Source organism: Anomaloglossus baeobatrachus, chromosome 5 (assembly GCF_048569485.1).
Source record: "Anomaloglossus baeobatrachus isolate aAnoBae1 chromosome 5, aAnoBae1.hap1, whole genome shotgun sequence".
Lineage (NCBI taxonomy): Eukaryota > Metazoa > Chordata > Amphibia > Anura > Aromobatidae > Anomaloglossus > Anomaloglossus baeobatrachus.
This window is the reverse complement of record NC_134357.1, coordinates 555,536,304-555,551,135: the sequence shown is the minus strand read 5'-3', so window position 1 is coordinate 555,551,135 and position 14,832 is coordinate 555,536,304. Positions and strand designations below refer to the sequence as shown.

Below are 14,832 nucleotides of genomic sequence, written 5' to 3'. Positions count from 1 at the left end.
CGAGGCCTGGAAGGTCTCCTTCAATCTTGGCGACTTGGAGTTCTACCAAGAGGACGCTCAATTCTCTTAGCATGTGAAAGGTATTATTTGAGATTTTGGGAAAGTCCTCCAACCTTTTGAAGAGGGATTCTTGTATCCTTTCTGAAGATTCATAGCACTTGTCAAGTCTCTCCCATAACAGGCACAAACCTTTGCTCGAGTGGTTGATGCTGATATCTCTGATGCCTTTTGCATGTTCTATCAATTAGTTTACTAGCCACTTAACCAAAAAATCGATCTCCTCATTGTCAGAGATGTCTAGACCGGCCATGGTGTTTCTGAAGGAAGCTCTCCCCACTCTGTAACTTTTGGGACGGTCATTAAACTTTAAGAGACCTTTGATGAGTATCTCACGATGTGTGAAGAACTTGAGGAAAGCTGGTATCTCTTGATTTCTGAGAGGGTGGTCCAGATACATGTTGCTATGATGAGGTCTCAGTGAGTTATTGTTGCCATAAAATGCATCGTCGCCACTATAGTCACTCTCAGGGTCTTCCATTTTGTGGGGGTTCGCTGTATAGTAGCAATCTACAAACTTGGATTCAAGTGGCACTGATGGTGGTAGGTGAACAGAATTACCTTCATGATTAACGTGGGATGATTGATGAATGAAGGTTGATGGCTGAATGGCAGGATTCAGTCTCTCTCTTGGAGCTGAATGTAGATGGTCGTCTGATGCGGTATGCTGTAGCACGTACTCTGAAGTGCATTGTGAGATATCCCGACGACTAAGTTCGAGTCCGAGCCTTAAGCTGAAACTGTTACTGTCGCTCCGTGCTGCTTCTTCTAAAGCCTGTACTTCAGCTTCTGCTGCTGCTGCTTCCGTGTCCATGTCTATGGCGAGTTTTGCAAGGTCGGCTTCTAGACGCGCTTTTTCCTTCTTTAATTTCAACTCTTTTTCAGCGAAATGTATGCGTTATATCTGTTGCATGTATTAGATATGCTTAGAAGGATAATGAGTCTACTGATATGAGTGTCTGTTACGGCCGATATGTTGTACACGTGTTTCCTACTGTATGTGTCTTGGATAATTTCTGAAGCCATTCTCTTTCCTCCATTACCCTCTGTGATGTTGTGCGGCAGGTGGGTTGGAAATAATTAGGACTTGCCAAATTCTCATTGGTTACCACCTAGTCTTACATATGTTATAAGCATATGTGATTTATTACATGGATGCTCTGAATAAGAGAAACAATGGCTGGAAACGCGTTGGTCAGTGCGATCCTCTGCCTTTATTGTTACATGATGTCTTTACTCTAAAGAAAGACAAGAAAGAAAATGGTTTTGGTACCGTGTTAATCAGTTGAAAAATGATTGATTGCTCTCAGTGAGAGGAATAAAATTAAAATTTTGTAGTTGTGATACCTTTTAATGGCTAACTAAAATAAAAATAAAATATGATGTTATAAAGCAAGCTTTCGAGACATCTCAGGTCTCTTCCTCAGGCATGGTATGACAAAATATCTGAAGAAACACAAATATATACACAAAATAGGGCAGAGCGATGCATAGTAAAAGGACATTTAAATAAACAAACACTGAGCTTGGAAAAGCTTTTCCAAGCTTATTGTTTATTTAAATGTCCTTTTACTATGCATCGCTCTGCCCTATTTTGTGTATATATTTGTGTTTCTTCAGATATTTTGTCATACCATGCCTGAGGAAGAGACCTGAGATGTCTCGAAAGCTTGCTTTATAACATCATATTTTATTTTTATTTTAGTTAGCCATTAAAAGGTATCAGAACTACAAAATTTTAATTTTATTCCTCTCACTGAGAGCAATCATCCATACGATCTGTGCCGGAGCCAGATACCCTCCCCTTGTGTGACCTCTACCAGATACTGAGGAGTTGATCATGTGACCCCTGACTCCTCCCCTCCATGTGACATCATCCCAGGTCCTGTAAGCACAGAGCAGCCGTATATCTAGTGTGCGGCTCTGCAGGTGGAGGTGTGTGGAGATTCCCCATTACTGGGCGCAGGCCGCATTAACCCCTTGAGCTCTGAGACTATTTGGGGCGGGGGAGGTTCCTCTCTCTGCTCCTCAGATATAATGGCGGCGGCTCTATCGTCTCGGTCACATACGTTCTGCTGATATTCCGGCCTCTGTACTGGGAAATGTCTCCATCTTGTTCTATTCTCAGGGTTTTCCCTATGGTGAAGGGGATTTCTTGTATCTCCAGTAATTGTATTATTACAGCGGATTGTTTATGATGTTACATCGTCATCTTCTCCCCATTCAGGTCCCTACAATATCGGATCCTCTCAGTGGAGATCTATAGAAGAGAACTCTCCTGATTGCCCCGTGAAGGATGGATATGGACAGGGACAAGATGGCGGAGAGGATATTACACCTCACCCTAGAGATCCTCTTCCGGCTTACTGGAGAGGTGAGAGATTCTGATGACGTCACATTACACCATTCTTATCTATGGGAATAACAGATAGACAGAACTGGAGAGGTGAGGACTCTGGAAATGTCTGGAGTGAGATTTCTTACTGTGTCTCTCCATAACCAGGATTACACAGTAGTGAAGAAGACCTCTAGTGAGCGCTGTCAGGCCCCTGTGTCTGAGGGATGGGGAAGACCCCTGAGCCCAATCATGGGGCCTCCACCTCACCCCCCGATACATGAGGACATCAATGACCAGAAGATCCTAGAACTCACCTACAAGATGATTGAGCTGCTGACTGGAGAGGTGACACTGCAGGGAATGCTGGGACATTATACAGTAACGCTATGAAGGGATCGGGGGTGACGGTATCATTGTATGTGTCAGGTTCCTATAAGGTGTCAGGACGTCACCGTCTATTTCTCCATGGAGGAGTGGGAGTTTTTAGAAGGCCACAAAGATCTGTACAAGGACGTCATGATGGAGGGTCCCCAGCCTCTCACATCACCAGGTAATAGACAGGACTAAATACACACGGCCTATAATTATCTGTATGTAAGGAATGAATTCAGTCCCTGTATGTGTCTCCTCCAGATCTATCCAGTAAGAGGACAACACCAGAGAGATATCCCCGTCCTCTTCTCCCACAGGACTGTAAACAAGAAGATCCCGATGTTCCTCAGGATCATCAGGTAGATGGAGAGAAGGTGCCATGAAATCTCCCTATGATGTGTAGACGGCTGTGAAGGTCTTGTGCTAATGTGGCGCCCCTGCAGCTTCAGGCGCCACAGAGGTACTGTACCTCACCCAGAGGTGTGGTGACCCATCCCAAGGTACAGAGGAAGTCAACCACCGGGGCACACCAACACACACAACACTCCAGTGTGGGCTCCACTCAGGGACATGGGTGGGGTGGCTCATTAATGCTAAGATAGCGACCCACCAAGGTTATGAAACCCCAGTCCGGTTTACCTTGGTATGGAGCTTAGTTAGCAGACATGGGGAAAAGTGTGTGGGACTAGTAGGAGAAGAGAAGGAGCAGTCAAAGAGGACAGACCTGTGGGCTGGAGCTGGGGACAGCTCGGCACAGGTGGAGCAGAGAGGGGGTCCTAGAGACCACAAGTTGTGCGCTATACACCTGTAGGCGTGTTCCACCTATTTTAACCCAGTGGAGGCACTGGTCGCATGATCGGGAACTGGAATCCTAGGCTAGGGGAGCATAAAGACATACTCTTCTAGCAATCCAGAGGCCTGGGTGACTTCAAGCATCCAGACCAAACTCACGTATGAATCCGCTGGAAGTTGACTATAGAGGGTCAGGGGACCCACACGGGGTGCTCCGGAAGACGGCCAGCGGACACTGGCTCAGGGCACTGTATGTTAGGCGCAGGACAGGCGGGAGAGGTCAGCGCAGAGAGAAGACTAGGGAAGGACACATAGAAACGTGCAGCGGTTCAGGCCTCTGAACTACCCGGGATCGGCTGGAGCCCATCACAGTGGATTTCAGCACTCCAAAGGCAGTCACAGACGTTGTATTACCCTGGAACTGGCAGTGACTAAAAGAACTTTGATTGCATCCCTGTGTCGCTTCATTACCTGCCTTGCGCCCTGCATCAGAGACTATCACCCTCACCATCCCTGGGGCCCAGCTCTGCCTGTGGAAAGCTTCACCAGCTCTGCTGAGTCACCCCATCTGCCCCAGTGAGCAACCTCCCGCAGTGGCGGCTAATCCCTGGCCACACACCACAGGTGACATCACAAGACGACTACTCCCAACATTCCCAACCCTTTTATCTTTATTGATGATTTTGTAAATCCTGCTTTGAGCAGAGGGTTGGACTAGATGACCCAGGAGGTCCAGTCCAACACTACCATTCTATGATTCTATGACACCGACGGGGTCATGAAACCGGGCCAGGCCGCTGTGACAACCAAAACCGACACCAGCCCGGTGACGAGTAACCCCCCCCAGACCCCGTGGGCGCGTTACTCAGTCTTGTTTTATCCACCAGTATTATATGTTTTATACTTGTGTAATGAGAGCGGTTGAGATGGCAGGATTAGAGCTGATCATAGATGTGACTTCTCCATCTGTGTGTGACTTCTACAATATTTGTTTCAGAGTGAAGATCTGACCTATGTTAATACTACAGAGACATATGTGAGGGATGATGAGTGGAGTAAAGAGGAGATTCCTACAGATAACCGCCCAGGTGAGTAGTGACCACTGAATGCAGAGAAGTCACAGATTCTTCTCAGTTACCGTCTATGGCTGCTTTATCAGGGTTGTAGTCCGGCCATATCAAATGGTCACCATTCTGCTGCTTGACCACCACATGCTCCTCCACCCAAAACTGTCCCCATTATTTTGGACATTGGACGCCCTTCTGTTGGAGTCAGATCTGTATCAGTCAGATCTTACAGGTAGGATCCACCCTATCCCCTGAAATTAGAACGCGTTGACCCTTAGCTGCCCAAATCTCTTATCTGCAAAGCCAAATGACAGTGTATGTAGAATGTGCAGACAACTTAGAAAATCATGGGAAGAAAAATCTAATCTGTATGGTGGACCCCTAAGAGAAAGCGGAGGGTAATGATGCTGGTGATGTCCTAGATTTTTAGTTTGGTGCCGTGTTTTCCAGTTGGATAAAGATTGATTGCTCTCAGTGGGAGAAACTAAATAATAATCTTGTGGTTGATGAGGAGACCTAAGTAGTCTGGAAAGCTTGCTTTGTAACATCATTTATTTTTTTTTTGTTCACCATTACTATGTATCCTAACTACAAGATTCTTATTGTTTCTCCCACTGAGAGCAATGAATCCATTTCCCTAGAGTTTTGGCATCTTGTTGATGGATCTTCCTTGTCTCTCTTCTGCTTGTCTCCCTTCTGGAAGGTTCAACTGGATGGTCTTAGGTCTTTTTTCAACCTATGTATGTAACTATGTAATGTGCTGATAGGGGCATTTTTATCCAAAGTTTGGCACAGGGGAATTGTAACATATGTGGCGCCCTGTGCCTAGTCGCCGCAGATAATAACTACATGTATATTTCCATCTGTATAACATGTATTGTTAGCATTATTGAGAATTTGGTTCTCTCTGCTGCTCACAACAAAACACACATTTGCATACACTCCTTTACTGGGGCTAGTCTCTTGAGGTAAAAACCAACATTTGAGAGTGAGAGAGCCCTAGAAGGAGATAGGGGAGGAACTTAGTTCTGAGGTAAATCCAGTCAGAACCGCCTGGGTGAGGTGAAGTGAGGAGTGTACTATGGAGAGGTCCTGTCCTGAGGTGATTTCTAAAACCTCTGGAGGGCCAGCTACACTTGGCAGGTTATCAGTCCCTTGATCACCAGTGCTTTCAAGGTCAGTGACAAAACAGAGACAGCAGCCTTTTTATAAGGGACAGTGAAGTTCCTGGGAGCACAGTGGCACATGTGAGTCTGGAAACTTCTAGACAAAATCGTTTTCCTTCAGGATTCCAGTCACCTGCTCGCCAGAAGGGATAACCAATCCAGATTGTTCTTGTATTGGGAAGCCCCAGGATACCAAGATACCTGTTCCCGGGTAGGGAAATAGTAGCAGAGGAAGAGCACACCATCACCATATAGCAGAGAAACCAACTCTCATCAGGGCAGGGAGTACCCCCATCATTGGATGCTGTGTTAACAATCTGCAGAGCTCCAATAAAAAGGTAAGGAGCTCCCTGTCCTGTCTCTAGCTGAATTATTCCCTGCTGTGCCATCCCTACCTCAACACATCCCCAGGACCCAACCCTAGTTGAAGGGGCAAGAGAACAACCCCCTGGCACTGCGCATCAACACCTAACTCCTGGGGAGCTACAGCAGTGCCCGTCCGTATCACAGCCGAACATCCCAACTGGCATCACCAACTCTTTATTTGTTTTATTTATTTTATTTTTCCCATTTTTAAATATTATTTTTACCTCTCCATTACAAAAGCCTGTCACTCACGCCCGGTACGACCACGTCACCACTCGGAGCAACCACTGTGATATCAGAGGTGTACCGGGGGCGGCACACACATGAGGGAGGTTAGAATTAATTCACAGTGGGTACATGGAGACTGGACAGCACACCCACATCATTTCTAAAATGTAACCACTTCACCCCCTGTCAATTTTTTTTTTCCTTATTTTCTTTCAAGAAGCATAACTTTCTTCTTTTTCAGTCAACATAGACATACTGTATAAGGAATTATGTTTTGCAAGATGAGTTGTACTTTTGAATTAACAATTCATTTTATCATATAGTGTACTGAAAAATCGGAAAAAAAATTCCAAGTGCAGTGAAATTACAAAGAAAAGGGAATTACACGATTGTTTTTTATTTACCATGCTCACTATATGTTCACATGTTCAGCCTCTGATGGTGAGGATAGCCTTGTACTGGGAGGTAGCCACTAGATGCTGCGCCAGGGAGTCTTGGCACTGTGATGGATTACCACAGGGATGGGGGATTAATACTGACGGTCAATGATCTAGTCAGGTGTAGATGGGACAGCTGATGTAAGCAGGAACAGCGGATATGGCTGATACAACAGGTGCATACAGCTGGTATAGATAGAGGCAGTATCTACAGTGGGCACAGCGAATACTAGGAAACAGACACGTGTTATCATACACACCATAAGACTCAGCAAACAGAACGGGAACTGACAATTAGCAATGCGTCTCTAAGGATAGACCATGTTGCCCAGGCACCTGCTATAGGGGAGTATGTCTTAAATAACTAGCACCTCTCAACCGTAGGTTTTGAGGCACTTCTGGGATAGGGCACGCTGCCATTTAAGAATATGTGATCGTGCCCTAAGTGCATTCCGAGGAGACATGCACGAGGAAAAGTGTGCAGGACAGTGCAGAGACGTCATTAACAGCATTACAAGCTATTTATAAATTATATCCTTATGTATATTTTTTATTGAAAATAATTTTTATTCTTGGCAGATGACTGTACCAGGAGATTAGAGGCACAACTAACATCTTCAATTTTAAAATCAGAAGACCTTGATATCACACAAGATATAACTGAAGTGAATACCACTATTCCAGATATACCATCATCCTTTCACAGCAAAGATTTATCATCTGATTCTTTTAAACAAGTCCTACCTTCTGATTCATCACAGACTATTAAGAAAAATTTATGTCACAAAAGCAGAATTAAAAATCAAAGTGCTCTTACAGTAAAGAGGCCATTTTCAACTTCAGAACATAAAAAAATTGACAAAAAAATTCACACAGGGGAGAAAAGATTTTCTTCAGAATCTGTTCGTTACCAGAGCACTCACACTGGGGAAAAGCCATTTTCATGTTCAGTATGTGGGAAAGGTTTTAACCAGAAATCCCATCTTTTTGATCACCAGAAAACTCACACAGGGGAGAAGCCATATTCATGTTCAGAATGTGGGATATGTTTTAACCGAAAATCAAGTCTTGTTAGACATCAAAAAACTCACACAGGGGACAAGCCTTTTTCATGTTCAGAATGTTGGAAATGTTTTTACCGAAAATCACATCTTGTTACACATCAGAGAACTCACACAGGGGAGAAGCCTTTTTCATGTTCAGAATGTGGGATATGTTTTACCCAAAAATCAAGTCTTGTTATACATCAGAGAATTCACACAGGCGAGATGCCATATTCCTGTTCAGAATGTGGGAAATGTTTTTCATATAAATCACATTTTGATACACATCAGAAAATTCACACTCAGGAAAAGCCATATTCATGTTCAAAATGTGGGAAATGTTTTAATCAATTATCACAAGTTGTGACACATCAGAAAACTCACATGGGTGAGAAGCCTTTTTCAATATTCAGAATGTTTGATATGTTTTACCCAAAAATCACATCTTGTTAGACATTAGAGAACTCACACAGGGTAGAAACTCGTGACATGTTTAGAATGGGAGAAATATTTTACACACAAATGGATTATTTTTATACATCACAAAACTCACAAGGGTAGGATCCATTTTCATACCTAGAAGGTGAGAATTGTTTTACTTTAAAATTATAATTTGTTGACCACTAAGAAGAATTTACATGGGCTTCTCGAAGCCTTTGGGAATTAGAGTTAATTAAACCATCTAATGTAAATTTTTGACCTCCCTACTATCTCCTCCCTTTTTTGTAGGTGGAGGAGTTGGGGTGAAGTGGATCTCTATTTTTTTTATTGGATATTTATATTAGATTCTTGGAAACCCATATCCCTTAAGCCTTTCTAATTGGGAAGAGAGCGGCATTTCTAAATTTGTGGCTACTTATTGAGATTCTCAGGTAATGTCTTTTTTGGAGATGGTTGAGAAATTTTGATTACATCAAAACTGTCCAAGTGAGACATCTCCTTAGTATAGAATCTGATATTGGGTACAATTCACCTCCTCTCTCTCTACTTAGACTTTTTCAATAAGTGGAATATAATACTAAAGGGGTCTCAAACTTATATAGTTTTTTTAAACTCCTTTTTGGAAGATCTGAAGTTGTCATACATGATAAAATGGGAGCAAGAGCTATCTTTTAGATTCTTCCCTCAACAATGGTGGGCCACCTCTGAATAGACTTATAGGACCTCAGCTTGTATAACTCACCTAGGACAAATTAAAAACAATTCATACAAGGTGGTATCTGTTTCCAGACAAATTGGCTCAAATGATCACTGATTATTCCCCTTCCTATTGGAAAGGCTGTCTTCAGAAAGGCACGCTGGGGCATGTATGGTGGTCCTGTCCTAAAGTTATGGTATTTTCGAAGCAGATGATAGATCTAATTTCATCTGTTACTGGTCTTCGTTTTAAAAATGGATGATCCACTGGCAATCCTGAATATAGGACTTGATAACTTCCCTGAAAATGTGAAAACTGTTATTGCTGATATACTTACCTCAGCCAGACAATGTCTGTCTATAAAGTGGAAACTTCCTTCAGTTCCCTTGGTTGAGGAGCTTGTCAGGAAAATTAATACTCACTTATTATGAATTTGCACTTGTCCATAATATAGAGAGAAGAAAACAAATACAGAAAAAATTGGGGCATTTGGTTATTTTCGTCATATGCTATTTGTCCTATGAAGTTTTGATCTATATGTATTTGTATTATTGATTCCTACGTATAGAATTGACCGAATTGGTGTTTTTCCCTCCCCCCTCCTTTTTTTTCTTAATTTTTTTGTCTTTTCGCTTTTTTCTTATTTTGCTTTGTGGTGGTTGTTAATATTATTGTAGTGTTACTCCGATTGTGATATGTATTAATTGTTATGTGAAAAATTGAAATAAAATATATATTGTTAATTACAGCAAAGATGGAACTGCAGCTGTATATTGCCCAGGCCAAAAAGACTACTACTCCAGCAGGATACAGCTAAACCCCCACTAAGTGGGGGTACCTAATTTTTTTTGTACAGGATACAGCCAGACCCCTTTTTGTTAGGCCTTGCTATTAGAGTTCCTTTCCCTATGTAGTGCGCAGTTGGGGTACGGCTTGCCAGCCCGCCTGATCTAATAGTATGGGCGTCACCTAATAGACTGCGGGTTTGTAACTGTGCATCTGCTAGTGTGAACAGCGCTCTATGCAAGCCATCAGTGTGCAGTTTTATCATCCAGCAATCGGCCCCTCCATGTTTTGGAAGCATGTGTGTGATTTGCTCCTCCTGCACCTGTGATGCCTCCACTTAGTGGGGGTTTAGCTGTATCCTGCTGGAGTAGTAGTAGTCTTTTTGGCCTGGGCAATATACAGCTGCAGTTCCATCTTTGCTGTAAGTAATAAAATATATATTGGGAAAAAAAAGTTACATTAGAAGTTACATTAGAATTATAGTATATACAGTTACTAATAGACGTCTGTTTCTAAAAATGAAATAAAAAGCAATATTCCATGTGCACTGAACATTTCACATTGTTTTATATTTATATATTCACTATAAGGACAGGAGTATTGCAACCCTCCCCCCCAAAATACCCAACATTCCTCCTCCCTCTTCTTTCTAACTCCCAATCTCAGCGATCTGCCATAGCGGGGTTTACACGCTGCGACATATCTAGCATCGGCTAGCGATGTCGAGCGCTATAGCACCCACCCCCGTCGTACGTGCGATATTGTGTGATCGCTGCCGTAGCGAACATTATCGCTACAGCAGCGTCACACGCACATACCTTTGCAGCGACGTTGCTGTGACGGCCAAACAATCCCTTCCTCAAGGGGGAGGTGCATTCGGTGTCACAGTCACGTCACCGCGATGTCACTAAGCGGCCGGCCAATAGAAGCGGAGGGGCGGAGATGAGCGGGACGTAACATCCCGCCCACCACCTTCCTTCCGCATTGCCGGTGAAGGCAGGTAAGGAGATGTTCGTCGTTCCTGCGGTGTCACACACAGCGATGTGTGGTGCCGCAGAAGCGACGAACAACATCGTACCTGCTGCAGCAACGATATGAAGGAAATGAGCGACGTGTCAACGAGCAATGATTTTTCACGTTTTTGTGCTCGTTGATCGTCGCTCATTTGTGTTACACACTGCGATGTCGGTAACGGCGCCGGATGTGCTTCACTACCGACGTGACCCAGACGATATATCGTTACCGATATCGCAGCGTGTAAGCCCCCTTTACTTTCAGCGCACAATCTCCATGTCTGAACAATGTCTGTAACTTCTCTATACTACAATAATAAACATGTTCATATTTCAAATTACTGTTTCCATCTACGATCCATTCCTTCTTTGTGGGAACATCTGGTGTGATGGAGTTTATAAATTCATCACTGATTATCAATACAGAGACGTCATGTACAGAAATATTAGGGCTACCGCAACATCACATATGTTATACAGAAGAATCACGCTGTCTCCATAGTTCTTTATACAACAACTTATAGATCATCCTCATATTTAGGCAGTTTCTGTTTCCTCAGCCGCTTTTTATATGAATAAGATCAGTGAGTGTCATTATACCGAGTAGAGAAGCTCCAGGGACAAAGACCCCGTCTCGTACTGACACGCTGGAAGCCCGAAGCCTCCAGCCCCGGGGCCCAGATTCTCTCATTTTTGCCTCCGGCATTTCTTTCAGGATAAATCCCCTTCTCATACCGTCCTGTAGTAATGACTTTGTTAATCACGTTTTGTCGGAGGGTCGTCTGAATCCATCTAAATGTTATCAATTTATGTGTAAGAAACAAACGTCCTACCGTAGTTTTCCCACGTGTGTCCAGTGTCAGTTCTTCTATATTCCCTTATATAAAACCTTGATGTCGCCGACCAAACCTGCTGCTTATGATTTTGCAATTATAATTATATAGTTACATAGGTTTAGAAAAGACCTAGGTCCATCTAGTTCAACCTTCCTCCACCAATTATACATTTTGTCATTAAGTCATTTATAACCAACAATGTTGTGTGTACTGAGGAAATCATCCAGTCCCTTTTTAAAAGCTGTCATAGTATCTGCCATTACTACCTTTACGGGAGGGCATTCCACAGTCTCACTGCTCTAACTGTAAGGAACCATTTCCTATTTAGCTGCTTACTTTACATTTATCAACATTAAATCTCATTTGCCAATAGTCTGCCCATTCCAACATCTAAAGGCCCCGTTACACGCAACGACGTATTAACGATATATCGCCGGGGTCACGGATTCCGTGACGCACATCCGGGATCGTTAGCGACGTCGTTGTGGGTGACACCAATGAGCTGCCGTTAATGAGGGAAAATACTCACCAAATCTTTCATCGTTGACACGTTGTTCATTTTCAAAAACTCGTTGATTGTTGAGGACGCAGGTTGTTCGTCGTTCCCGAGGCAGCACACATCGCTACGTGTGATACCTCGGGAACGACGAACTACAGCTTACCTGTGACCGCCGGCAATGAGGAAGGAAGGAGTTGGGCGGGATGTTATGGCCGCTCATCTCCTTCTCTCCGATTCTATTGGGCAGCCGCTTAGTGACGCCGCTGTGACGCCGCACGAATCGCCCCCTTAGAAAGGAGGCGGTTCGCCGGCCATAGTGATGTTGCTAGGCAGGTAAGTCCGTGTGACGCCTCCTAACGATATTGTGTGCCATGGGCAGCGATTTACCGGTGACGCACAAACCACGGGGGCGGGTACGCTCGCTAGCGATATCGCGTGTAAAGCCCCCTTTATCCAGATCATTTTGTAATATTGTACTATCACGGTCAGTTTATAATATCCTACATAGTTTGGTGTTGTCAGCAAAGACTGACACTTTACTATCAATCCCATCCACAAGGTCATTAATAAAGAGATTAAAAAGAATCAGTCCTAGTACAGATCCCCGAGGTACCCCACTTTTGACTATAGCCCATTTAGAGAATATACCATTTATGACTACTCTTTGTTTCCTATCTTTTAGCCAATTCCTTACCCAGTTGCATATAGCTTCCCCTAGTCCTGTGATGGCGAACCTATGGCACATGTGCCAGACAGAGTACACAGAGCCCTCTCTGTCAGCAAGCGCGCTGCCGCCTCATACAGCTGTTTTGAACTGCTGGCGCGATCACGCTAGCAGTTCAAAGTTGTCTTGGAGCAGAGGAGACATTTCTCCTTGCTCTGACACTCCTCTCCAAGGCCACAGGCCTGTTGCCTAGGAGACATCAGGAACATCAGTAAGCGGCGCCGACGTAATGATGTCTTGTGGCAGCGCGGGAACTGAGGACCCAGCGGCGTACAGCGTTGGAGTGGGTGTTGGAAGGTGAGTATGTTTTTTTTTTAAACTGTGTACGGCTGTACCAGGATGGGGGAAACTGCCAGGATGAAGGAACAGACCAGGATGGGGGAAACTGCCAGGATGAAGGAACAGGCCATGATGGGGGAAACTGACAGGATGGGGGTATATGCCAGGATGAAGAAACATGCCAGGCTCGGGGTACATGCCAGGATGAAGCAACCTACAAGGATGGGGGTACATGCCAAGATAAAGGAAAATGCCAGGATGGGGGAAGCTGTCAGGATGAAGGAACAGGCCAGGATGGGGGTACCTGCCAGGATGAGGAAACATGCCAGGATGGGGGAACATATCAGGATGGGTGAACATGCCAGGATGGGGGAACATATCAGGATGGAGTAACATGCCAGGATGGAGAGACATGCCAGGATGAGAGTACATGCCAGGATGGGGGAACATGCTAGGATAGGGGAACATATTAGGATGTAGGAACATGCCAGAATGGGGAAACATGCCAGGATGGGGGAAACTGCCAGGATGAGAGAACATGCCAGGATGGGTGAACATGCTAGGATGGGGGAACATATCAGGATGGAGGAGCATGCCAGTTTGGGGAAACATGCCAAGATGGGGGAAAATGCCAGCATTCAAGGATGGGGAAACTGCCAGGATGAAGGAACATGCTAGAATGGGAGAACATGTCTGGATGGGGGTACATGCCTGGATGGGGGAACATATCAGGATGGGTGAACATACTAATATGGGGGAACATATCAGGATGAAGGAACATGCCAGGATGGGGAGACATGCCAGGATGGGGGAAACTGCCAGGATGAGAGAACATGCTAGGATGGGTGAACATGCTAGGATGGGGGAACATATCAGGATGGAGAAACATGCCAGGATGGGGGTACATGCCAAGATGGAGGAACATGCCAGGAAGGGTGTACATGCCAAGATGGGGAAAAATGCCAGGATGAAGGAACATGCCAGGATGGGGGTACATGCCTGGATGGGGGTACATGCCAGGATGAGGAAACTGCCAGGATGGGGGTACATGCCAGGATGGGAGAATATGACAGGATGGGAAAACTACCAGGATGGGGTACATTTACCAGGATGGGGGAACATATCAGGATGGGTGAACATGCCAGGATGGGGGAACATATCAGGATGGAGGAACATGCCAGGATGGAGAGACATGCCAGGATGGGGGAAACTGCCAGGATGAGAGAACATGCCAGGATGGGTGAACATGCTAGGATGGGGGAACATATCAGGATGGAGGAGCATGCCAGGATGGGGGTACATGCCAAGATGGGGGGAAATGCCAGCATGCAAGGATGAGGAAACTGCCAGGATGAAGGAACATGCCAGAATGGGAGAACATGCCTGGATAAGGGTACATGCCTGGATGGGGGAACATATCAGGATGGGTGAACATGCTAATATGGGGGAACATATCAGGATGAAGGAACATGCCAGGATGGGGAGACATGCCAGGATGGGGGAAACTGCCAGGATGAGAGAACATGCTAGGATGGGGGAACATATCAGGATGGAGAAACATGCCAGGATGGGGGTACATGCCAGGATGGAGGAACATGCCAGGAAGGGTGTACATGCCAAGATGGGGAAAAATGCCAGGATGAAGGAACATGCCAGAATGGGAGAACATGCCAGGATGGGGGTACATGCCT

The 14,832-nt window shown here is 44.8% G+C and overlaps 2 protein-coding genes across 2 annotated transcripts in view; one reads left to right on the top strand and one right to left on the bottom strand.

Annotated features, from left to right (window-relative positions):
* LOC142310568 (uncharacterized) overlaps positions 1-457 on the bottom strand; it is a 50,007-nt gene extending 49,550 nt beyond the window's left edge. The window contains exon 1 of the mRNA XM_075348088.1: positions 266-457. Coding sequence (XP_075204203.1) covers positions 266-457 — 192 coding nt within the window. The remainder of the gene's footprint in view (positions 1-265) is intronic.
* The window catches only part of LOC142312991 (uncharacterized), a 217,912-nt gene that overhangs the window by 105,705 nt on the left and 97,375 nt on the right, over positions 1-14,832 (top strand). The window contains 1 exon segment of the mRNA XM_075351979.1: positions 7,787-8,254. Within this exon segment, the coding sequence (XP_075208094.1) occupies positions 7,787-8,254 (468 nt within the window).